Source organism: Humulus lupulus, chromosome X (genome assembly GCF_963169125.1).
Source record: "Humulus lupulus chromosome X, drHumLupu1.1, whole genome shotgun sequence".
NCBI lineage: Eukaryota > Viridiplantae > Streptophyta > Magnoliopsida > Rosales > Cannabaceae > Humulus > Humulus lupulus.
In genome coordinates, this window is record NC_084802.1 from 3,259,314 (window position 1) to 3,286,261 (window position 26,948).

The following is a 26,948-nucleotide window of genomic DNA, read 5'->3' on the forward strand; positions in this document are numbered from 1 at the left end:
TCAAGCAGAATGCTATCTTTTCTATCAGCAGATACCGTGATTCAGCCCCAATAAGTTTTTTGCTTATATAGTACACCAGTTTTTTAGCACAATCTTCTTCTTGAACTAACACGGTGCTGGCTGCATTTTCTGTTACGGCCAAATATAGGAACATGGGCTCTCCAGATGTAGGCTCAGACAATATTGGGGGTTCGGCGAAATGTGTCTTTAGGGCGAGGAATGCCAGCTCGCACTCTTCAGTCCATTCAAATTTCTTATTTCCCTTGAGCAAGTTGTAAAAGGGAAAACACTTGTCAGTGGACTTTGAAATAAATCGGTTTAACGCCGCCACTTTTCCAATCAAGCTCTGAACTTCTTTACGCGAGCTGGGCGAAGGCATCTCCAATAATGACCTGATTTTTTCTGGGTTCGCCTCTATCCCTCTTGTATTGGTTATGAATCCCAAAAACTTTCCCGACGCTACTCCAAAAGTACATTTATGGGGAATTAGCCTCATATTGTATTTCCTCAAGATTTCAAAACATTCTTTTAGATCGGAAACATGGTTATCGGCAGTCTTGGATTTGACTAGCATATCATCGAAATATACTTCCATACTTTTCCCGATCTGATCAACGAACATTCTGTTAACTAACTGTTGGTAGGTAGCCCCGACATTCTTCAACCCGAAGGGTATAACTTTATAACAGTATACATTCGTAGGAGTCATAAAGCTAGTATGCTCCTGGTCCGCAGGATTCATCGCGATCTGGTTATATCCAGAGTACGCATCCATAAAAGACATGAGTTCTTGTCCCGTGGTGGCGTCTACCAACTGATTAATTCTCGGCAATGGGAAGCAATCCTTAGCACAAGCTTTGTTCAGGTCGGAGAAATCAAAGTAAGTCCGCCATTTTCCATTCAACTTTGGTACCAGGACAGGGTTCGCGACCCAGATCGGATATTTTGCTTCACGAATGAACCCACACTTTAATAACTGAGCTACTTATTCTTCCATTGCCTTAGCTCGAACTGTTCCCAAACGTCTCTATTTTTGGGATTTCGCAGGCACGCTTTTATCCAAGTTTAGGGTGTGCATGATCACACTCGGGCTTATTCCCACCATGTCTTCATGAGACCAAGCGAATGTTATATTATTTTATAATATAATGTAATATTATATTATATTATAATATAATGTTTTAGATTAAATAAATGTGACAAAGTGTGTCACATATTGTAACATATAATAGAGAGTTACAATATTTAGATATATGAGATATATCCAAATAATGTAACATATTTGGTGTTACAAATTTGTAACTTCCAAATATTACCCTTTATTGTGTAAATTTGTTGTTACACAATATTGAGATGAATTTCATAAAGCCATATGTGATATGGCTGTTAGAGATATGATTTTAACCCCAATAATGTGTTTTGGGAGTTACAAAATCATTTGGGAGGGTTTGGAACCGTTTGGAAAAACAGTACATTTTTTGTGCTGAAATTGGTTGGTGGCCGTGCCCACCAACATTCAGTGGCTGCGGCCTCTGGGTCAGAGACCAATGGCCGCGGCCACTAATGTCTTTGGCCACGGCCACAGGCCAAAACTGACCAATTTTTCAGTTTTTTCAATCTTTGTTGAACAGCTCAAAAAACCCAAATAACTCCCAAATCTCAATTTTAATTCCATATTAATCCAATTAAACATTGGTAACAGCCATGGGGGTTGGTGGAATTTGAAATTCAAAGGGTGTCTCTAAACTCTATAAATAGGAGCCTATAGCTCACTTGAAAGACACAACATTTTCTATCCATTAGAGCACTTGGCTAGAAACACCTTGAGGCTTGATAATTCCAGAAAGCTTTTCCAATATCTGAGAGAGATCCCTTAGTGCTTGAGTTAGGGGGAAATAAGCTTTTGGACAAAGGTTTTAAACCTTGTTCAAGTTGGTGATCCCCAACCCTCTTCACTTAGGTTGTGTAAGTGAGAGTTTCTTGCATTTCTGTTCTTCTTTCTATTGTATTGTTTTCTTCTTATTCTCTTGTTCTTTTACTTTTATTTCTTGTTCAAGAGTTGTAATCTTTTCTTTTCTTTTGTTTCAAACACTTCTAGTTTACTTGTAACCTTTTGCTTAGAGTTGTATTTTACTATTCTCTTCTTCTTCATCATCTTCTTCATTTTCTTTGGTTATTTGTAATTTTTAGTTATAGAGTTGTAACCTTATTTAATCAATCCTTGTCTATTGTAATATTTTGCATAGAGTTGTAATATTTTATTATCAATTTCCATTGAGGCAATAAATTTTTATCTAACATTCAAAAGCTTATCCCTTTTTGTTTCAATGGAAGGGGAGACTATCAAGATCATGAACCAAGACCTAGTGAGATTGGATAGGTTTGATGGATCCAATTTTACTAGGTGGCAAGACAAGGTGAGGTTTCTTTTAACCACTCTTAAAATCACCTACATCCTTGAGTCTTCCTTGGCACCTCTAGCCGAGCCATCCGACAAAGACACTCCCGAGGAGGTGGATAAGAGAAGGAAGAGGGTGGAGGACAACCTCCTTTGTAGGGGTCATATCCTCAACGCCCTATCCGATAGGCTCTATGACCTCTACACCGAGACCAAATCAGCCAAGGAGATATGGGATGCACTTGAGAAAAAGTTTAAGGCGGAAGAGGAAGGTACCAAAAAAGTTTTTGATATCTCAATACTTCGATTTCAAATTTTTTGGTGATAAACCTATTCTTCCTCAAATTCATGAATTGCAAATTATTGTTAATAAATTGAAAGTTTTAAAGATTGAGCTTCCCGAGGCCTTTCAAGCTGGTGCTATAGTGGCTAAATTACCACCAACTTGGAAGAGCTATAGGAAAATAATCCTTCATAAAAATGAGGATTATTCTTTGGAGGAGATCCAAAAGCATATTCGAATCGAAGAGGAATCGATATGTAGAGATAAACTTGTGGAGGGGTCTAATGGAGAGACTTCCAAAGCAAATGCGGTGTCACAACCAAAACATCCCAAAAACAAAGGGAAAAGGGAAATGATAAACTTTTGGGTCCAAAAACCAACCCAAACAAGTTTAAGGGCGAGAAAGGTCCTTGCTTTGTGTGTGGGAAAAAGGGTCACTATGCTAGAGAGTGTAGGCATAGAAAAGACCAACAAGGACCTAAGGTGAATGCAACTCAAGAGGAAAACATAGTTCCTACCCTTAGTGAGGTAAATGCGATCCAAGGCAAGGTGAAAGGGTGGTGGTATGATACATGTGCCACCGTCCATGTCACCTATGACAAATCATTGTTCAAGACCTTTGAAGAGTCAAAGGGCAACCATGAGATACAAATGGGCAATGAGGGCAAATCCAAGGTACTTGGCAAAGGTACTATTGATGTCTACTTCACCTCCGGCAAGAAAGTTACATTAGTGAATGTGCTTTATGTTCCCGAAATGAGTAGAAACTTGGTAAGTGGTGATTTGCTTGGCAAGCCCGGTATTAAAGCTGTTTTTTAGTCCAGTAAACTTATACTTACCAAATCAAATGTATTTTTGGGAAAGGGGTACTCTTGTGAGGGTACGGTTAAATTGTGCACCAATGATGTAACTTGATCAAGCCATCATGTCTAATGGGTTTAGACATAACAATGGAGACAAGTGTTTGTATTCCAAAACCTGTAAGGGATATGTGATCATTGTTTGCTTATATGTGGATGACATGCTTATTCTAAGTAATAGCATGAAAGGGATAGAAGAAACGAAGAGGTATCTATCATCAACCTTCAAGATGAAAGATCTTGGAGAAGTTGATACTATACTCGGTATCAAAGTAAAGAAACATAGTGGGGGTTTTGCGTTAGGACAATCCCACTATGTTGAGAAAGTATTGAACAAATTTAACCATCTCAAGGTTAAAGATGCCAATACTCCATTCGATCATAGTGTAAAACTAGAGAAGAATGAAGGAAGAGCGGTGACTCAATTGGAGTACGCTAGTGCTATAGGGAGTCTAATGTACGCTGCCCAGTGTACTAGACCTGATATAGCATTTGCGGTAAGTAAACTTAGTAGGTTTACAAGTAATCCAAGTGTGGATCACTGGAAGGCAATTGGAAGAGTCTTAGGTTATCTTAAGAAAACCAAAGGACTAAGCCTTCACTACTCCAAATTTCCTTCGATTTTAGAAGGATATACAGATGCAAGTTGGATATCCAATCTTGGGGACAACTTGTCCAAGGCTGGTTGGGTATTTACACTTGGTGGAGGTGCAATTTCTTGGGGTTCCAAGAAACAAACCTGTATATCTCATTCCACTATGGAAGCAGAGTTCATAGCTCTACCTGCTACTGGAAAAAAGGCCGAATGGTTAAGGGATTTGTTGATAGAGATTCCCCTAATCAAAGATAATGTATCTACTATATTGATACATTGTGATAGCCAAGCGACATTGGCTAGAGCATACATCGGAGTGTATAATGGGAATTCTAGACACATTAGTCTAAGACATGGATATGGCTTTGAACGCCATCAACGCAGGTCGGCCCAAAATTGCATTGTATGCGGATAGACAATCGATGACCACAAACTCGAGAAGCTTGGAGACAGTTCGTGGACCTTCACCCAATGTTACCACTAACTCGATTGTTCCTATAGTTGCAGACCCTTCACCAGAAAACCCATATAGAATCACGGAGGTAGCATTCAGCTCGGTTACAAACAATCCCATTTTTTTCTAAAGTGGACCTAAAGAGTAGATTCATGGAAGTTCCATTATCTACTAGTGTCCTCCTAACTCTCCGGTTGGTGAGTAGAATGGTTATCACCAGAGGATCGTTATGTGGGAACTGGACATGGCTGGCATCTTCCTTTGTAAAACTGATTGGTTGTTTTTCCAATCGCTGCTGCTTTGACAACCGTTGCTCCGAGACAAACTCGGCTCCGTTATGGGATTTCGGCTCGTTGATATACCTCTTTTGGGCACCTCTGCTCGTGCCTGCCAAATGAGGTCCTCCCGAAATGGTGGCTATATCTCTTCATGTTATCGGAGGAGGATTGTCTTGATTCGCCTGAGCTCCGGTTTGATTCATTGGAGCTGACGGAGTGTTTTGTCCAGCGGGCTGACTGGGAGTTGTTCAATTTCGGGCGTACTGAGCCAAAGGTCCTGCCCTGATGAGAGTCTTGATTTCATCCTTCAGGTGTCTGCAGTCATCCGTATTATGACTGATATTATTGTGGAATCGACCGAATTTTGAAGGGTCTCTCTTCGTCCTTTGATTCTTTAAAGGTTCTGGTTTCTTCCATGGAAGGCGAGCAGAATTTTCCAAGAAGATGCGTTCTCTAGTATCCGTGAGGTCGGTATATGCTGTATAGACTGGTTTAAATTTCTCCACAGACTTGTTTTTCTTTGTTCCGTTTTGGTCACCCTCACCATTACCCTTTCTCTTGTTATTTCCGCCTTGGTTACTCTAAGCAACGATTTGAGCTGTAGCCGCTACATCTGTTGTTGCTCCAACAGGCTGGACAGCGACTTGGCTGGTTCCTGATAACTCTAGAAATTAGAGTTATTTTACCACATTTTTTTAAGCTAAAAATGATTTAGTTCTTAAGTTTTTAATTAAATTATTAAGTTTTAATTACTTTTTGAATTTATTAGTTTCATTTTAATTTTTATAGATTTTTATGTATTTTTATAATTATTTTGTTGTAAAATTTTATATAAATAAATAAATTAGTATTGTTGAACTTAAATGCTAAATTAAGTTATGATTAATATTTTCAAAGAATTTATATGAATTATTTATAATTGGAAATATTTTATTATGACTTAATTTGCATTTATTTTGTAGGATATGGTTCTATTTTTGGTTCTTGAAGAGCCAAGAAAGAGTGAAGAAAAGAAAAAGGAATAAGGAAAAAAAATGTTATTTTTGAAAGAATGGAGCCAAACAAGCACCTGGACCGAAGCCCACTCACCAGCCAGGCCCGCCTGCCACTTGAGCCCAGCTCTGCTCTCCACGCGCCACCTGTCCACTCTCCTCAACACTCCATCAAAGCCCAGCAGCAACACAACTCCATCAAAGCCTTCAAGTCCTCCTTCGGCCAGCTTCACCCAAGTCAAGGCCAGCTCCAATTCCACCTGCCGCATGCACAAAGCCAAGGCCCAAGTCGGGCCAATCCAACAGACCGTGGGCCTTCTGCTGCAGCTCACTCAAGCCCAGGCCCATTTTCGGTCTCCTCTTCTCTGCAGCCTTCCGAAGCCCAACGTCCCATAGCTGCTGCCACTCCAATTCAGCCTAGCCAAGACAGCCAAGACACAGCCCCATTCCAAGACAACCAAACCAATAGCCATAAAAATAAGATCAAAATTCACATTTTTCATTCCCAATATTTTTCACCAAAATATCAATTCACTTTTCCCTATTTTTCTTACCTAAATAAACATTCCTAATTTATATTTTTACCTTAGCTTTTCACTAATATTTTACCCAACCAAACATTTCATCTTTCCAATACTCTTACACTTACTCTATTTATCCTACCACTTCCCAACACAATTAAATTAATCAATTTATTTATTTTAATTTGATTAATTTAATCTCCATATTTTGCCTATAAATAGAGTCTTGTAAGACCATTTGAGGAGTTCTTCTTCTTCATCTTTTTTCAACCTCTTCTACACTCCATATTTCTCTCTTCTTTTCAATATTTTCTATCTACCATTTTCATCTTTTGAAGAGCATGTCAAGTATGTTATTTTGTAATTTTTATCTAGTTATGAGCTTCTAATCTTTTTCAAAGGTTATTAAGATGATGATGAAGCAAAATGTAACTAGATAGTATTTTTTATTGTATGTTGATTTCCCACTTGTGTAACATTGTTTATGGATTTTTTCTATCAATGATATGCATTTTTCATCTATTATTGAGTGTTAAAGCATATTACACTTAGTTTTTCATTATGCAAAAATATGATATTCTTTGATTAAATGTTTTTCATTAAATTGTTCACATCTAATTCTTAGAGCATAAGTATCATATTTTGCCTAAACATAATCTCTTTGATTTTTTGTAGTTTCATTAGGTTGTAACACAACTAATGCTTAGAAATTATATCTTATAAAAGTGAAGAAAAATCCTACCTTTTTGAAAGAGTAATTTGTGCTTGAATAGAAAATATATTTTGAAAAAATATATAGTGTGATTTATTTCAACTATATTAAAACTTGGGAATCAATATACTTATAAATACTATTGAACTTGCATTTTGTGGATTCTAAAATCTTAATAATCTTATTTTATATATCTCATTTGAAAACAATTTTTCTATTTAATCTTAAATCTTTTTTATTACTTGTGTTTTATTTTTCTAAAACAAAATCTCATCAAATATTTGGAACTAGGTTAGAATATTCTTGCTTTGTTTGAAATAGTTTCTTTTGATGTTAGTCAACTCCCATGGGTTCGACCTCGTACTTACATGAACATTATATTCCGAAACGATTCGTGCACTTGCGAGCTTAAATATTAAAACACCCTCTTTTGGGATCAACAGTTCCTGCAACGGAAGCTCGCACCTCTTCTAGGTTAACCCACCTTTGAGCTCGGTTCAAGAACTAATCAACAGTTCTAACTCCTTTCCTCTGTAGCTCTTGCCACAGGTCGCCTCCAATAAGGATTCTAGTTCTCATTGTCATGAGCTTAGAACTCTCATCGGTGTCTCTAGCTCATACAGCAACATTGGCAAACCTACTTAGGCATGCTTTCAATGGTTCACTGGGTTGTTGCTTTATGTTTTCCAAAGAGTCACCTTTAATCCTAGCTACTTGAGAAGCCTTGAATTCTCTCCTGAAATTAGTGGAAAAGCTCTTCCATGAGCTGATTGAATGCCTCTTGTACTGTTTGAACCATTGCCTAGCTAGCCCAATCAGAGTCGTGGGGAATATTAAGCGTCTTAGCTCGGGCTCGATGTTGTGGGCCATCATCATGATGTTGAACATCCCCAAGTGGTCAGACGGATCTCCATCTCCATCAAACTGTGACAAATGTGGCATTCTGAAACCCTGTGGATATGCAGTCGCCGCAATATTCGAGGCGAAAAGCTCGAGCTCATCCTCTGAATCACACTCATCTTTCTCTTTTTCCGATAAGAGCCTTTTCATCAGCTCCTCCATCTGGGCTAACCTTTCAAGGGTTTGGTCCCTGGTTCCTTGGTTATTCTGGGGCTATTCAACAACTCTCGTCCTATTGTACGCGTTCTGTGGGTTGTTATTGTTGGGGTTTTATGCCCTAATTAAAACCCAAATTCTTTGTAATCTCATTTTATTATCAATAAAAGAATAGAAATCATTTTTGACTTGGTCAATCACTTTGCTCACATGTTTTATTTTCATGATTATTTGTTTAATATAAACTTCTATTAAATCTCGAGCATATAGCTAATCTTATTTATAGTGGCGTAATCACTGTGGAATATAATATGATTATATGTTCAAAATAAGTTAGTCCTAAGATTAGTTAGTGTACCGGATTTATATTGACTAGCCAATCTATGATATGATCTACTTACACATTACAGTGTTATGTTCTTTCCAGAACATTAGCAAAGTAGATAAGATCGGATGTATTTGTTACATCGAACTGGACCGATATTGACAGTTGATAAGATAAGTAAACATACTGTTATTATCTATTTTAGTCGTATCATATAGTTGACCATAGGTCAATTCAATCTCAATTCTGAGTGGTTAGTATTCTAACTGATTGTATTATTTGAGTTCTTTGACTTGTTCGTTACTAGCTTACCCTATGGACTAGCCCATACTTACATCTTGGGAACTCGGTAGTATAATTGAGTGGGAGTGTTAATCATAGATATGAACATCTATAGCTTCTGATGAAGAAGTGAAACAGTGATTTCCTTATAGTTTGGTTCAAGGTGTTAAATGATAGAGATCTCATTTCAGTAATTAAATTAGTTTACTGAAATATCATTTACAAGGATCTAAGTGTTTTAAGGATAAAATACAATGAGGGGTAAAACAGTATTTTAGTCTTATCTCATTATAGACCGTCTATAGAGGATTGAGTGACAATTATGGTTGTAACAATGGTTAATTAATAGCGTATCTATATTTGTTATAGAGCGTTCTATTAATTCAAGAGTGCAATTCCGAGTCTATAGTGGAGTCACGAGGAATTAATAAGTTAGTAAATTTATTTGTTAGATTTATGATAACTTATTGGAGCTTGATTTCATAGGCCCATGGTCCCCATTGTACCTTGGATAAAATCATCTAGATAGTCTCAATTAATTGATTTAATTATCAATTAGAATTATCAAAGTTGACTAGGTCAATTTTGGATAGTTTCCCAATTGCGTATACTGTAAGTATTCTAATCAATGTTTCTCTTTGAATTAAATTTTAGAAACATGTTCTAGGTTATCTCATATTAATTTGTTTAATATTAAATCCACATGAAAATTAATAAGGTTCCTGTATAAGTTTTTCCTAACAGTTGTCCCTCCAAGTTTGGGCTTGGTTTTGTGGGGCATTCCCGTTATCACGTACCTCGGAAGGACCTTCCCCGTGACGAGTGTAACTAACTCCTTCATTTCGAGCTGAATTTATTCTCTGCGTTTAAACAATCTCGCAGATCAGGCTGTGGATCGAATTGGGGACTCTGAGCCAAACTAAGGTGATTTCTCAGATCGCCTTCGGACCTGCCACTTCGGTGGTTCTCAGTCCATAACTTCTATTAGTGAAGCTCACTGCTCGCGGTTGAGGCTGAGGATCCAGACTATTGACTCGGGTCCGCGGGACATAAGTAGGGGCAGGCCGAGGAGGATTTCTCCTGTTGTCCCCATAAGCAGGATTGTCCCGAGCAGACGGAGGAGGATTTCTTCTGCTGTTCCCATGAACCGGAATGTCTCGTGCAGAACGAGGTGGTGTCAGATGTCTTATGGGTGATGGGGGATGCTTGACTGGTGAGGCAATTATTGTCCCATCAGGGCAAACTAAATTAGCCCGCGGTCGCTCTGCCCCACCATTTCTAGCTCTTTGCGTCTGGCGATCCGATCGTTGCGCTGGAGGATAGTTCGAAACATTTTGTCTCTGTGAGCCTGCTACGGCTCCTCCTTGTGGGTTGCCATGGGTATTCTCATGAGCATGCGACGGTTGTACGGAACTTAGGGTCGCGATTCTGACTGATCGACTAATTTGTCGCTGACCCCTAGGAGGGCCACTAGGCTGAGCAGTTCGGTGATCTTGCACTGTGGGCACAGAACTTGCGGTGGCAGTTCTGACTGACCGACTTGGCTTGGATCGGTTATTCCTGTGGGACTTATGAGACCCACTTTGCCTCTTTCCGACATTAACGCCGGTTGCAAGAGGGGGTAACCGAGTCAAAGCCTCATCAATCTGCTTGTTTGCCTTAGCAAGATGGCTCCTTAATTGCATGTTTTCCAGTTCTACTGCAGTTAAGTAGTATGGGTTTGGATTCGGCGGCAATGACGCTGAACTCCCAGCATCGTCATGGCCCACCAATTGCTTTCCCGGTCGTTGCTAAACTTCAGGGCCATTCTCATTTGAAACAGTGGTATGGTGGGCCCCTTGCCCACCAGGCTATGCCATCTCATTGTCGTGCATCGAGCGAGTGACCACCATGATGAGATTTGATTGAGATTTTGACGAAAGCACTAATTTTCCTGTCAATGAAAGCGCCAAACTATTGACACGGTTTTTCGCCAACAGTGAATTAAAAAAATAATAAGGTTGAATTAGTGCTTTATGGTAAACTGAAGTAAGAAAATAACTCTCAAGAACACTGGTCTTTTTGCGTGGTTCAGTGGTTAAAATCCACATAGTCCACGAGTCTATATTACTATTTTTCTCTCTCTATTTTGACAGAGTTTCGGCATTACAGAATCATCGTCCCCTTTCCTGTCCAATATTCTCAGTATTTATAGAGAAATTTCTTGGACAAGTTTGGGTAACCCCGTGAGTCAATAACAGATATGCGTATTTATTAAATTTATTATGGAATATTCTCATTTATACTAGGATATGATCTGATCATGAAATAAATAGACTCATAATATCTGGGGCATTAACCATCATAGGTTGGCCATAAACGATCATATAAAGTATCCGGATCTTCAAAGATCTACAGACACGCCATATCTTCAATTTATCACGAGCTGAATACATCGTCGAGCTCATATCATGGAGGTCATGCCTTATAAATACTATAAGCTTGCGCTTATCAATTTATGCATCCCTAGCTCGTACAACCATCATGAAAATCATGCTGTCTATATGGAACGTACATGGACTCCCTGGCTATTTCTTCCATGCACTTATTTGCCAGCTGCATGCGACCTGAGGGAAAGACCCCTGCTGAAATTAGGATACACAATTATTATTATTATTATGATTTATATTTTTTTGGACCCTGTGTCTTGTAAAATAGTTCAAATAGACCTCTAAACTCAATTTTGATGAAGAAAAAATTAAATATAACAACACAATTATTAGGTAGAATGATTCTATAGTTTGTTTTGAATTGTTAGTTTGATGAATTATTTGTAATTTTAATTCAGAATACTTTAATTAAAATCGAGTGTAGGGTTATATTTAAACCATTTTATAAAATATAATATTAAAAAAGTTATTTTGTCAAAATACAATATTCAAATAGATAATTGAACAAAAGTCTAAAAAATTATAGGACAATTCTTCTATAGTGGCTTCACTTTAAGCCCTACCGGTAGGGCTCTCAGTGTTTCTCGAACCGTGAACAGTTTTTGGCGCGACTTTTTTTATGACCGTGTATATTGTAGCTATATAAGACATCCTGTAAAATTTTCAGAAAATTCTGAATAGTTTATAGCACGATTAGTCACGCGTGCTACAACATGTTTGAACCTAGTTTTCGGTATTGTAAACTATTCAGAATTTTCTAAAAATTTGCAGGATGCTCTAAATAGCTACAATATACATGATTATAAAAAAAAATTCACATCAAAAACTGTTCACGGGTTGAAAACACTGAGAATCCTACCAATAAAACTTAAAATGGAGTCCCTAAAGAGAATTCCTTGAAATTATGAACTCTTATTATTTTGATGATGTTGAAGATGACGCAATATGCTTAACAACTTTAAGTGTTATATATACGCACGTGATGAATTGTGCACATGCATATATAATAATTATTGGGTCGATATTTTTTGTCGTTATTAATTTGTATCCTTGCATAGTATGACCTTTTGATCAATAATTGGCTTCCACTTTTACATACTTTAGTAAAGCAATGCCACTTTTTTAATATTAACATATATAGTGTTTAGGGTGGTGTTACGTACATGTAATTTAATATGGAAATATTTTAATTTAAAATAGAATATGTAATAATTAATATTAAATTACACTTGTTTATCGAATTTTTCAGAAACTTAGAAATATATTAAGAAGTAAAAGCTGAAAAGAAATAATAAGAGATGAATAATCAGAGTTTTTATATAATTGAGACGTTAATAAGCTTTAGTCTACGAATCAGTTGTATTAGGCCTTAGAGAGTTTTTGACAATTGAGTTTTCTACAAGTTTTAGTAGAGTAATTACTTACAAAAGAAAATCTGGGATCCCTGCTATAATGCACAACTGACCTTATTTATAGGCAGTCAAGCACAGTAGGCTTGGGCCGGATCAATCCAGGCCCAATAGGGATATAATCACAGTTTGCTCACTAATGGGGCCATAATACAAAGAATCTTACATAATATAAAATGTAGTTAATCTGGGCCCATTGGGTCGGCTCAGGCGTGGCCAACCCTTATAGCTGCCCACTGTACATTAGCTTGGATTGGTCCGCGTGGGCTTCTAAGAGGATCTTGGGAACAGGATCTGTCAGAGTGGTGGCAGTACCGTTTCCTAGGAAAACAGCGTACGTTCCACCCGTAACATTTTCTGTAGGTTAGTTGAGGGGACCAACTGTCGGATTTCTCAGGGACATGTTAGCGTCAAGGAAGGTTAGGCTTACCCTATTCGGACGTATGGTCCAGGTTTGTTTACTAATGTCCTGCTCTATTTTACTGGGGTCCTACCACCTTAATAAGAATCTCGGAGGATGTAGGTTGGTGTGGACCGGGTAGGTAACTTGGTTTGTAGTACTATCCCGGTACATTTATTTAGCCCGCTCCTGTCGACTGTTGTTGGGCCGGACATCACTTGGGTCGTCAAGATGTCTTTTTTCCTTGTTCATTGGGCTCAGGATGGGCCCGGACCTCTCTGCTGGCCCACAGACCCATTTAGTCTTGCCACGTGTCATGGGTGAAAACAGTGATAACAACACTAATTATTATGTCACATTAAATGAAATTAAATACTTTCGATGTATCATAACAATATTTATTAAAACATCAGGTTTTTAATATATATATATATATAAATGAACTAATTCTTCTTCAATTACCAATAATATTAATTTTCTTTGACCACCGTGGGTTTGGTCTAGTGGTGGGAGTCTCTAATTTTGTACTAAGAGGTCGTGGGTTCAATCAGGACCCATGCCAAAAATTGTATATATACATGTATTTGTCTCCAAAGATTGTGGTATATTGGTCCCTCAAAATGGTGGTTTCTACTCCTCTTATGATGAGGTATGTCACTCCTTCCTCCATGAGTGTTCTCCCTCATAATAAGGTACGCATGTCACTCCTTCCTCCACGAGTGTTCTCCCTCATGATAAGGTCTGTCACTCCTTCTCCTATAAGTGTTCCTAGTGGGCTGCATCGAGTTGGGAATTATTAATAGAATTGTCATGTCTTGGTACACATCATTTATAAAATTCAAAATAAAATAAAATAAAATAAATCTTTAATTAGGATTAACATGCACGCTTAATTGTTAGGTCGAACCTAAATAGTAACATCAAGTATGGACAAAGTAACATACATATATTTTTCTACAAAAGACCACTTTGTGTACAACTGTGCCCTTTAACCTAGTTGCTGTGTGATGAGAAAAAAAATATTTTTTAAGATGTAACATGTTGATACCTTCTAGGTAATTTCCAATTCTTAGGGTTTACTTTTGGTTCCATATACATGGGAGAGGAGATATTATTTGACCCATTTGACTTTAATTTAATATTATGTCACATAATCAGGGCCACAAAATATATATTAAAAAAACATTGATCAAAAGGTCCCATATTTCTCGGTTATCGTATTTTATTTATTTTAAAAGCCAAATTATTGGATCACTCTTCTCTCTTTTCCTTATTAGTTATTAATAAATTGATATTATTAGACATCTAAGGATAAAGTTTTTTATTAAATATATTTGAGCAGGAACAGTTAGAGGTTGCTTCACGTACTTTGGTTAATATATAAATATATATAAGTTAATTATTTTATTAAGGAATCCAAATCAAATATATAATTAAAATTACAAAAGACACCACATGCCATGCAAAGAATCTTATTTGACTATTTTTTTAAAGGAAAATTGGGGAATTTAAAAATTATGCGATGTTGTATTTAAATGTTTAATTTTTTTAATGTCAAAATTTAATTCCGTTAGCAGAAAAGAGAACTATGGGATTTAGTTAGAACTTCATAAGAATTTACTCAAAGAAACTTATCCATTCTTAATATATAGAAACGATATATCTCTTCTATATAATAAGTGTGTATAATGGAAATTTTTAGTTTTAATGGTTTTTTATTTTTTTAATGTTAACTTTAATAGGATATTTTTATATTTAACAGAATATTTTTATATTTAACGGTAGTTTATAAACCTTTAAACTTAAATAAAATAAATAATTAAAAAAAATTAAAATATGATATTTTTTAGATATTTTACAATGATAATTATTTAAAAATAATAAATAATTAAATAAATTAAAATATGATATTTTTGAAATATTTTACAATGATAATTATTTTAAAATAATAAAATCATACGTTTTATAACTTAAATAAAATTTAATTAAACTTAAACTCACTTATTAGAATAATATCATATTAAACATATAATATAATCTACTATGAATTAGCAACAAGTTGCTTTTTTTTTTTTAAACTAGAAAGAAACTTAAATTGAAAATCTGTAACGCCCCACGTCACTATGACTACTTTCTGGAATGATAATTGGCTCTACAAACCAACACGAGTCTTTCTAGTGCGCTTTGTCCTCACTCGCATGCTTTCTCGAAAAACTTCCCAGGAGGTCACCCATTATGAGACTACTCCAAGTCAAGCACACTTAACTTTGGAGTTCTCAAGTGATGGGTGACCTCCTGGGAAGTTTTCCCAAGAAGCGTGCGAGTGAGGACAAAGCACGCTGGAAAGACTCGTGTTGGTTTGTAGGGCTAATCGTCATTCCAGGAAACAACCATAGTGAGGTGGGGCGTTACAAAATCCACGTATAATATTTAATATAACATTAAATATATAATATATAATCTCTTGTTATCACTCCCAAATTCAAAAACTAGAACAAATATTAACTTAAACAAAAAATAAATAAATTATTTAATTAAAATAAAATATTTATTTCAAAATTATATGACATTAATATAAATTTAATAAAAATAATTAATAAATTCTATAAATAAAACTGTTTTTCTTGTAGTGGAAAGTTTAGGATTCTAAACCCCCCAACTATATATTTTGTAAAAATATTTGATTATATTTTTGCTATGTAGGTTTTATTGTTGTATACACCCACTGGCTGGGCCGAGGCAACATGTTTTGTGGCCTTAGGCCTATAAAACTTCTTGAGGCATTATTTTTATAAGAATTTTTTTTGGGTCTTATTTCTCATTAAAAGATACTTTTTGAGGCTTTATTTTTAAAATAGACTTCTTTTTTTGTCCTTATTTCTCATTGAAAGATACTTTTGGAGGCCTTATTTTCAATTGATTTTTTTTTTTTTTGGCATTATTTCTCATGAAAAAATGAAATAAAAATATGAAACTTTAAGCCTAATGGTTGAACCAGCCCAGCCCTTTGGTGGGCTTTTCGTTGTACTATTTTAGAAACATGCAAAACATACTATTTTTGTTAGTTTAATGTAACAATATATTATTTTTAGCTTTTTTTGAAACCAAGCAATAGGCTAATATAGTAATTTTCCTAATACTATTAATAATTATAAAACTCAATAACCTGACACATTTCCTAATTATCTTATATATTTTTTTTCTTGTACATTATTTTAGTAACAAGAATGCCCTAGTAGTGACTAGTGACCCTTTCCCAAATCTTGTCCACGATTTAAGTAATAAATTAATAAAGAGAGAGAGAAGATAGAAATCAAGGGGGAGTGATTCGAGTCATAAAGTGAGATATATATAATTTAGCTTTAAAATTCTTAATTAGCTAACTAAATCTTCAAGACAAAGCAAACTATAAAAAGAAAAACAACTTGCTAATAACTAAAAAAAAATTATATATAGGTATTAGAAAATTTTAGTTTAAAGTGAAGTGGTAACGAAGCATGCAATCGCACATATCTTGCTACCTATTAATAGAATCCGACATATCTAGCTTAGTGGAAAATTAAAAATGTTTTTTTTTTTTGACAATATAACATATTTTGTAATAATCACTGAATTTGCATAATAATTTTTTTTATAATTATTTGTAAAACGACTTTTCAAAATCCAGCACACCCAACACCATGTCAAAATGTCGTTTTGCTAATAACTATTAAAAATATATTATTATATGATTTGGATTTTAATTTTTTGAAAACTAATATTAATTTTTTTTAATATATTAAAGGCTCATAAATATATATATATATATATATAATGAAGCTTTGTTACCTTAAATTATGGGATCAAGTCCCACTATTGAATATAATGGATTTGTGGGATACCGGTAAATATTGATCACTCATGCCATTGTCTCATCCTTCCTCCTATCTCTAGACTGAGTTTTACATAGGCTGTCTCCCTTGACAAGAGTTATGCGGTTTTATCTAAAAAAAAATCAATTAGTTGTTAGTGGAATTATTCATATTCTTATTAATAGTTTAATATTCTTATACTTGTTTCATGTGAGATACTATACTCCAATATCCCTTCTTATTGTGATGACTATTTTTTGCTCACCAATCTTGAATCACTGGATCACAAATTATTAACAATAATTAGTTATGCCTAATTCAGTCTTAAGTTAGTTAATTGTAAGAAGTGCTATTGCACCATTCATAGCAGGACATGCTGCCTTGTTTTTATTGTTGTGTTTGCTATATAAGCAACATCATGTACCGTGTACCTCTCAAGGAATGAAATACACTTTAGAATCTTCCTTCATTTAATTCTTTCATAAGTGGTATTTCTCAGCTCATTTATTTTTTGAATTTCAAGTGCCTTTTTGATAGCTTTTAGGAAGAGAGAATATATATACAAATTAAATGGAGTAGAAAATGGACACTAATTACAATGATATGATATATATATATATATAGGTTAATACTTATTTGGTACCTTATGTTTTATCGAAATACGCACTTTGTACCCAATGTTTAAAATAATAATCATTCATCACCCTCTATTTGCAATTTGGTCAAGTCATATTTCAAATATGACTATATTGCCCCTCTTTTTAATGTTTTATTTGATTTTCTTTTTGTTTTTGCTATTCTAAAATGTTATTAAAATGTTTTCTGAAATAATAAAGTAAAAAAACGTATAATTAAAACTTTGAAATAATTTAAATAAATGAAAATAAAAAATTAAATCTAACCCCTAAACTTAAACAAAAAAATTAAAATCAACACCCTAAACTTAAAAGCCAAAATTTAAAATAAATTCAAACAAAAATAGTTTAATTAAAACATTAAAAAATTATTAGATTTTTAGTTTACTTTAATTAATTTAAAAAATATTGGTTTTAGTTTGTTTTTTTTATTTATATTTCAAATTAAACATTTTTATGTTTATTTAATTAATTAAAATAGTTTTATTAAATTTTAAAAAAAAATTAATTTATATTATTTTTTATTTAAAAATTTACATATTTAATTGATTCATTTTAGAAAACAATTTTTTATTTTATAAATTAAAAAATATTTTTGAATTATTTTAAAATAACAAAAAAAATAATAAAATAAATCATTAAAAAGAGAGACAATATGGTCATATTTGAAATATGAGTTAACCACATTCCAACGGAGGATACCAAATTGGTACGAACTGCAGACAAATGGGTAATACCAAATGAGTATTCAACTTCTTGATGTCATTGTTTTGAGTCATTTACTATAGTTTCTTTTAAAAATTATAAATAGGAGTGAGAAAACAGAAAGTCATCCTTTTATTCTTATTGATTTTTAAAAAAAAAAAATTCTTAGCGCATTTCAGAAAGGTACAGAAAATTGATAATTTTGCTAATAGATAAAATTTATGATATAAAAAACTGTTAATTTTATGTAATTAAAATATGATTATTTTGGTAATATTGAAAATAAATTTAATTACAATTATGATACCTTTTTTATATAGATTCGTCAAATATATAGCAGTATTTTGGTATGCGTTAAACAATAGGAGTATAAAGGGTATTAAGGCAAACAAGAGGATAATAAGTGGTATATTCCCATAAAAAATATCACAAAGTGACATTAAAAAAGAAAGTCTATATAACAACCGCATAATTATTATTTAATCAAAATATAAACAATAGGATAAACTTAAAACAGGAGAATAATTTTAGTCAACTCATCTGTATAATTAATTAATAATCAGTACGTAGTACTATTAGTTCTACTATTACATGTGCCTTAGTTATTTTATCTTAGCTTGACCTAGCTAGCTAGCTAGCTAGCTAGATTAAGCTCGTACCTCCAAATTTACTAATTACGTACTAAGTATAATAATGTTAAGAATAATACTAACAATTAACATAACATCAATACATATTATAAGTAGTTAAACAGGAAAAAGAGTCCATCTGTATTAGCGTATGATGCTGATCACCCGATCGCGAAACCCTACACCGAGCGATAACATTATTGTTCATCATTTCCACTAATCCATTCCTCAAGCATTTCCTCAGAGAAAAGCAATGGTCGGCTATTTTTCAAACCATAACCATACTGATCATGATCATCATTATTATTACTATCAACACTCTTAATGGAGTGATCAAGACCATCACGATGATCATCTACACCATTGTTGATATCCAAGTAATAATCATCATCATCATTACAAGGAAGTTTCCATAGCTCAGAATCAGATAAATCTACAGACTGACGAAGAAGCTCTCCCACATCAAAATCCAAATCAAAACAACTATTGGCAACCATGTCATTATTATTGCTGTTATGATCTTCTAGCAGTGGTACAACTGGTCTGTTTGGTTGAAAATCATGAGTGGTGTATACTAAAACCTTGTTTGTGAACTTTGTTGCCTTGGTTCGAATTGGTACATGATGATGATGATGATGAGTGTTTGGAGGATTGTGTTTGGTGTCGTTTTCCTCCACCTTTTGTCGTTTTTGATCATGATTTGTAGTAGTGGCTTTAATTACTTTCTTTGCTAGGGTTGTGTTCCAGTAGTTTTTGATTTCATTGTCTGTTCGTCCTGGAAGTCTTCCTGCTATTAGTGACCATCTACGTACAACAATCACACAATGCATGGCTAGGGTTTAGAGTATGTTGTAAAATAAAAGAGAGAAATATATAAATATATATATATATTTATATTTATACAATGGTGCATATGGAGCTGAGAAGATTTTATTTTTATTCTAAGTGAATTAAATAATGTATTATTATATATCAATATACAAAATATTGATTGATAGAAAATTTAAAATAAATAAATAACATGCAAGGGTATAAAAAATAATAAGAAAAAAAAAAAACCCACCTGATGACTGAAATTAAGAAATTATTAGAGGTCTCAATTTTTTATATTAATTTTTTAATTTATATATATATCTAGTAATAAGATCATCAATTTAATTGACATAACTAACAATTTTATTAAGTGAATTCAAAAAATAAAAATTAAGTGAAAAGAAACAATGATCCACCAATTTTTTTTTTTTCAATTTCAAAAGGAAAACATTGTAAAGTATATCTATTAATAAAAAATGTGTATATATATATATAATTAATGAAAATTAATCACCTGTTGCCCAAAAGCTTATGGAGCCTAATTATGAGGTCCTCTTCTTCCTCAGAAATATTACCCCTTTTAATATCTGGTCGAAGATAATTCAACCACCTCAATCTACAGCTCTTTCCACATCTTTGAAGACCTAATAATAATAATAATAATAAATATTCAACCAAACCATATTAGTAATAATTAACACTCTAATTAGTTTCAATTTACATAAATGTATATATATATATATATATTTCTAGAAGAAAAAACAATAATTACCAGCTTCCTTGGGAAGGTTTCTCCATTTTCCTTCACCATGGGTATTGATATACTCAGTGAGAATTTGGTCTTCAAGAACTGTCCAAGCTCCTTTGTTCAAACCCTCCTTTGGGCAACAAGGGCTTCTTCCCATTATATTATGATCTACTTAATTTGTATCAACCAATGCAATTAGTAAATATTACAAACCCCTTTTATAAGCACAACATTTCAAACTTTAGTCTAATCTCAATTTGGATTAAAAAAATGTCCCAATTGCCAGCTCCTAGGTAAATTAATCTCTATCTATTATATTAATCTATAATGGGTTTTTTTTAATCACTATAAGTTCAACCCAACTTTGTTGACTTGTTAACTAAGCACACTAACACATTAAGTAAACATTTTAGCACACGATGAATTTCAAATTATATGTAATTAATTATGTTTTGTTATTAAGTATATATATTTTTTATGTCTTACGCTATATATATTGCATGAGAAGACAAATGGGAGTCTTTTAACTACAAGTACGTGCCTTAACGGTTGTTTATATAAATATACAAATAAATATATATATTTAATTGTTTAATTAATCGTGAATTTAGGTACATAATATTATGAGTCACTACAGATGTGATTAAAAATTGGGATCAGATTGACTTGTGTTTATAAACTAAATTATAACACTATAGCTAGTGAGTGAGTAAGAGATTTTTTACTGTAATTAACTTAATTTAAGTTGGTTTGGCCAATTGAGTTCAATTTTGGTTTATTTCTTAATTAAGTAAGGAGTGCATGTGACAAAAGCCAATATAATTAATATTTATGCACCAAATATTGTGCCCCATGTGATGTGATCACGTATGCAAAATATATAATAATTTTTTTATTATGATTGTCATCTATATTGGAATCTGTATATAAATAATGAAATCAAACCATAGTGAAAAATTATGTATTGGTATTTTGAAAAGAAAAATAGCATATTTTGGTATTTTTCAGAATTTGAATGTATTGTGGTATATATGTTTGAAAGTATTAGATTGTTTCTTTGTGGTATTTTTAGAGTTCTTGAAATCTATTTTGTGATATTTTTTGAATCTGAAATATATATTTTGAATTTTTTTTGTGATGTTATTTAAATTTAGATTTTTGTTTCGTACATTTTTTTTATAATCTATTTTTGTAGTGCTATGATATTTTTAAAACTCAAATTTGTGCTTCCTTGATATTTTAATATTTTAAAATTCCTCCATTTTCATATATATAATCATTATACCACGCTTTTTAAAACGTGGTGTAAAAATCTACTGGGGAATTATGACTATATTTTGCGCTACATTCCCCAAGGCACAAAAACTACATCTTAGCGCAATACAAGTCTAATGGGCCTTAATGAAATGAACATTTTTTACTTGAGCCCAACAAAGCATTTGGTACCACGTTGTGGACTTTTGGGCCATGTTTTCCATGTTGCAGAAGATGTTTTTGTGCTTTTTTTTAAAAAAAAAAAAAAAAAAAGAATTTACTCGTTTGATACTTTATATTTTTACAAAGAATTATTTTTGTACCTTCTGTTTTCAATAATGTTCATATGGTACTATATATTTTAAAATTATACATATTTGATACCCTAGACTCAGATTTGATAGATAAAATTTTGTACATATTATCAAACTGTCATTAGTTATATGTAATTAAATAATTAAATTTAAATTTGGACCTTATATAATTGATTAAATTGATAAAATTTTATTAATTATATTTGAGTTTAGGGTACCAAATATGTATGATTTTAAAATATAGGGTATCAAATATGTACGATTTCAAAATACTGGGTACCAAATAAATATTATTATAAATACAGAATACCAAAATGATACTTTGCAAAAATGAATCCTATTTTACACTTTAAAAAAATCCCTATCATATCCCCCTCTCACTTCCTCTTTCTCTCATCGTCGTTCCTTCCCTTGCACTCATCTCTCTATCGTTCTCATTCTCTCAATCTCCCCCTCTCTCCATTTCTCACTTTTATAAGTCCATGCATTACTTCACTCATTGTCCATTAGTTTTAAGTTGGATTTTACTTGTGACTTTTTTTCTCTAAGAATTAGCTTTTAATCACTTTAACAGTTTACCATTTTGTTTTAGAACACTTTTTCTTTAAATAGAAAAAATAACTAAATCCTAGTTGTCTCAACTCCATTGAATATAATGATATTATTAATAGAAGTAACCACTTTCTTCACCCAACCACTATAATTTTTTTTAAATATTCATTATGATGTTTATTTCCGTTTGATTATGTAATAATTCATTATTATGTCTCGCCTATTAATTTTTGAGAAATGCTAAATATGAATGATATTTGCACTCTCTTTTGTACTCTCTTAAATCAATGAATGACATGTGAATTCCACTAATAAATTAAATAAATATTAAAATATAAATTTTTTAATAATATACACATGTCATGCATGAATGAAAGAGAGTGTAAAAGAGAATGCAATAGAGAATTTTTTTAGCACTCCTCATAGTTTAATTAATTAGTATATATTTGTACCATTAATTACTTCTCCATTAATTCTTCTCTATGTCTGACTAAACATCTTGTGGGACTACGACTTTAACTTTTTTTTGGTTTCCATTTTTGCATTTATTCACCATTTTTTTAAGCCTTTGTTTTACACAAAAGGTACATTTGTATCAAATGCACACCTCTTGTTGAGTATATATGTACTAAGTTGGTTGATGATTGTGAATGACAAGTGTTTTTAGTTGGTGCTTTGTTATCTCTAGTTTACAATCTTGTAACTCTTCAGGTAATCTTGATCTGTTAAATTATGTGATACTATGGTTAACTAACCACTCGTATAACCTGTATAAATAACTCTTTTGTTATATTTAATAGTTACAATTAATAGTTACAAGTTCAAAGCATTTTTTTCCTCCAGTCAAACTTTTATTCTTACAGATTGTTCTTTTGCCTTGCTTGTGTACTTCTCTGATTTGTGCTTTCTTAAGTTGGTGTCCGAGTCAAGGCCGGTCTTCCATTACAACCTCTTTGATTGAATTGACCACCTCCTCTGGTTCTTCAGTGCCGCTCCCGTCTATTGTGCCCTCAACTATGTCGCTCCCATCCTTTAAGCTCGATCAGACCAATTTTTCTTATTGGCGTTCTCAGGTTCTTCCAACGATTAGGGCTCATGATCTTGATGGGATCTTGCTACAGACTATCAACATGCCATCGCCATTGGTAAAAGATGCTTCAGATGCCAATAAAATGGTACATAATCCTTTTTATCAAAATTGGGTGAATCTTGATCAATTCCTTATTTCTTGGCTTATATCTTCCATCTCCGAACCAATGATTGGTCATGTTGTGCATTGTGAGACCTCGACAGCTAGCTATATGGAGTACCTTGGAGCAACTTTTCACTACTAAGTCCAAGGCCATACAACTTCATTTTCGTTCTCTTATTCAAAGCATCAAGAAAGGTGTTATGTTTGTGGATGAGTATATTAGGAAGATAAAGAGCTATTTAGATGGCATAATGGCAGTTGGGCACAAAATCTTTGATGATGAACTGATCCTCTATATTCTCGCGGGTCATGGACATGAATATGAATTAGCTGTGGTTAATTTTTCTTCCAAAGACTCAGTCTCGCTTCAAGAAGTACAGAATATGTTGCAAAATCATGAAATTCTTCTTGAACTCGTTAATGTGACGACTTCTCTTGATTTGAATTTTCCCTCAGCAAACTTTTCTTAAACCAAGAAGTCTTCCAACAACTTTCATTACAATAACACCTACAGGGGTTCTTCCTACTCCCATGGTCGAGGCCATGGAAATGGTTATGGCAGAGGAAGAAGTTACTCTGGAAATCAAAGACCCACTTGCCAATTATGTGGTCAAGTTGGTCGTACTGTCTTGAAATGTTTTCACAGATTTGTTGTTACTTACCAAGGCCAAGAAAGTGGTGCTTAGAGTAGCGCATAGAATAATCATCAAGCCCTTGTTGCCTCACCAAGCACCGTAAATGATGAAGCGTGGTACATGGATAGTGGTGCATCCAACCACATTACTTCTGCTAGTGGGAATATGGTGCATAAAGTCGACTACAAAGGAAAAGGCAAACTCGTTGTAGGCAATGGTGTTCATCTTTCTACTAAACATGTTGGTACTAGTTATCGTGTTGCTAGTAAGACCCTATATCTCAAAAATAGTTTGCATGCCCCTTCCGTTACAAAAATCTTATAAGTATTTTCTATTTTACCCATGATAATCAAGTTCTTGTTGAGTTTACTTCTGATTTTTGTTGTCACGGACATTGTTTCGAAGAAAATTCTTCTGCACGACACACTTAAAGCTGGTCTATATCAGTTAGTCTCTCCCACAGTCAACCCCTCAAACCAGTCAAGTTGCTCTTTTGCTTGCAAGTTCCAAAGTGTGCCCATCAACCCACTCAAGTTCTTCCTCATCGAATTCCAACTACAACGCTACTTGTATTTCCGAATCCAGTCTGTTTTGAGTCTGAATTCTGTAACAAATTTAGCTCATAGTTCTAGCTCATATACTCTTAGTTCCAAAGTTGTAAATCTATGGCACAAAAGACTTGGCCACCCAAATAAAGTTTTCTTGAATAAAGTGTTGAAAGTTCCAAGTGCACAATCTGATTTATGTCATGCGCGTCAATATGCAAATTACATCAATTTTCTTTTCCATCTTCTCAAAATGCTTCTCTTAATTATTTTGATATTGTTCATTCCAATGGTTGGGGCCTTCCCCACATTTATCCTTAGAAGGCTATAGATATTATGTGCACTTTGTTGATGATTTCACTAAGTATACATGGTTATTTCCTTTAAAACAAAAGTCTGAAATGTGTGATGTGTTCATCAAATTTAATGCCTATGTTGTAAGAAAATTTTCATGCAAAATTAAGTGCCTTCAAACAGACTGGGATGGTGAGTATAGATTCTTAAAATTAATTCTTGACAAACTTGGTGTTGTTTTTAGGCACCCTTGTCCTCATACCCACCAACAACAAGGAAGGGCTGAGAGAAAACATAGACAAATAACCGAAATTGGCCTTACTTTACTAGCTCAAGCTCAACTTTCACTTAAGTTTTGGTGGGATGCAATTGTCTCAGCCACTTATTTAATCAATAGACTACCTATTCAAAATACCAAGTTTCTCTCACCCTTTGAAAGTCTATTTTCCAAACAACCACACTATTCAGATTTAAAAATTTTGGGTGTGCTTGGTTTCCCTTCCTCAGGCCATATAACAATCATAAGTTTGCATTTAAAACTTCTACATGTGTCTTTTTAGGATATAGCCATGCTCGTAAAGGTTATAGGTGTCTCCACCCTTCAGGAAGGATCTATGTAGCATGTCATGTCACCTTTGGTGAGTCTTGCTTTCCATATCAAACTTTGTTTTCCAAACCTAAAGCCTCTGCGTCTAACACTACAACTACTTCTTATGTTCTACCTGTCCTACCTCAAGATGTGTACAAATCTATCCCCTCCAATCAACAAAATCACACAAGTTCAATCAGTCACCAAAACTGAATCTGGAAATGCATTTTAGTCACCAAATTCATAACACCATTTTGTTCCCAGTTAGTCTTTCTCAACTGAACATATTCCTTTCCACTTCCACAGTTGAGTCTCTTCATGTTGTTCCTCTTAGTGTTCTTCCTTCTGCTGGTCAACCAACTTATTTCCACCTAAGTCAGCCACTTGTTTCACCCAATATTGTGTCTAAACATCCCATGCAAACTCGGTTCAAATCTGGAATTTTTAAACCCAAAGCTTTAGCAGTTGAGATTACTAATGCTAACTCTATTTTCTCTAAGCCCAATACAGTAAAACAGGCGACGTCTGATCCCATGCAATGGATCTTGAATATCAAGCCCTTATGAGAAACAAGACTTGGTCATTAGTTCCTTACACTTCAGATATTGGTATTGTTCACAACAAGTGGGTATTCAAGACTAAAATCCAAGTTGATGGTTCCATAGATAAATTTAAAGCTCGGTTAGTGGCTTCGGTTTCAACAAACTCCAGGATTTGATTATTTTGATACTTTTAGTCTAGTTGTGAAAGCATCCACAATTAGGATTATGTTTACTATGGCTATTACTTTTGGCTGGGATATACAACAAATTGACATCAATAATGCATTTTTGAATGGTGAGTTGCAAGATACTATTTTTATATCTCAACCAAAAGGCTTTGAGGACCCACAATTTTCCAACCATGTTTACAAGCTACATAAGGCATTGTATGGTCTAAAACAGGCACCTAGAGCCTGGTATGATAAGCTTAAATGCATGCATTAATTTCTTGGGGCTTCTACAACTCTGTTTCTTACACTTCTCTATTTTATTGTCTCAAGAATGGTAATTAATCTCATGTTACTACTTGTTTATGTTGACGATATTCTCATTACATGTGCAAACTCAAATGTTATTCAGCAGGTTATATTGGATTTAGACCATCAGTTTGCTCTTAAAAATTTGGGCAAGGTTAGTTACTTTCTGAGTTTTGATGT

General features: G+C 33.7%; 1 protein-coding gene across 1 annotated transcript; it reads right to left on the reverse strand.

The window, feature by feature from the left end:
* Positions 1-19,011: 19,011 nt before the first annotated feature.
* LOC133804511 (transcription factor MYB123-like) lies at positions 19,012-20,532 on the reverse strand. The gene is made up of 4 exons (XM_062242665.1): positions 20,400-20,532; positions 20,142-20,271; positions 19,535-19,618; positions 19,012-19,186 (listed from the first exon to the last, which is right to left on the reverse strand). Exons 1-4 carry the CDS (start codon positions 20,530-20,532, stop codon positions 19,012-19,014), a joined length of 522 nt encoding a protein of 173 aa, XP_062098649.1.
* Positions 20,533-26,948: the final 6,416 nt, after the last annotated feature.

Excerpts from the sequence above, each read along its gene's own strand:
- LOC133804511 (XM_062242665.1), bottom strand. The coding sequence starts at position 20,532 with ATGGGAAGAAGCCCTTGTTGCCCAAAGGAGGGTTTGAACAAAGGAGCT. Across the intron at positions 20,272-20,399 it reads AAACCTTCCCAAGGAAGCTG|GTCTTCAAAGATGTGGAAAG; the intron begins GTAATTATTGTT and ends TATTATTATTAG. Across the intron at positions 19,187-19,534 it reads ACAACCCTAGCAAAGAAAGT|TATCAACAATGGTGTAGATG; the intron begins AATTAAAGCCAC and ends TTATTACTTGGA.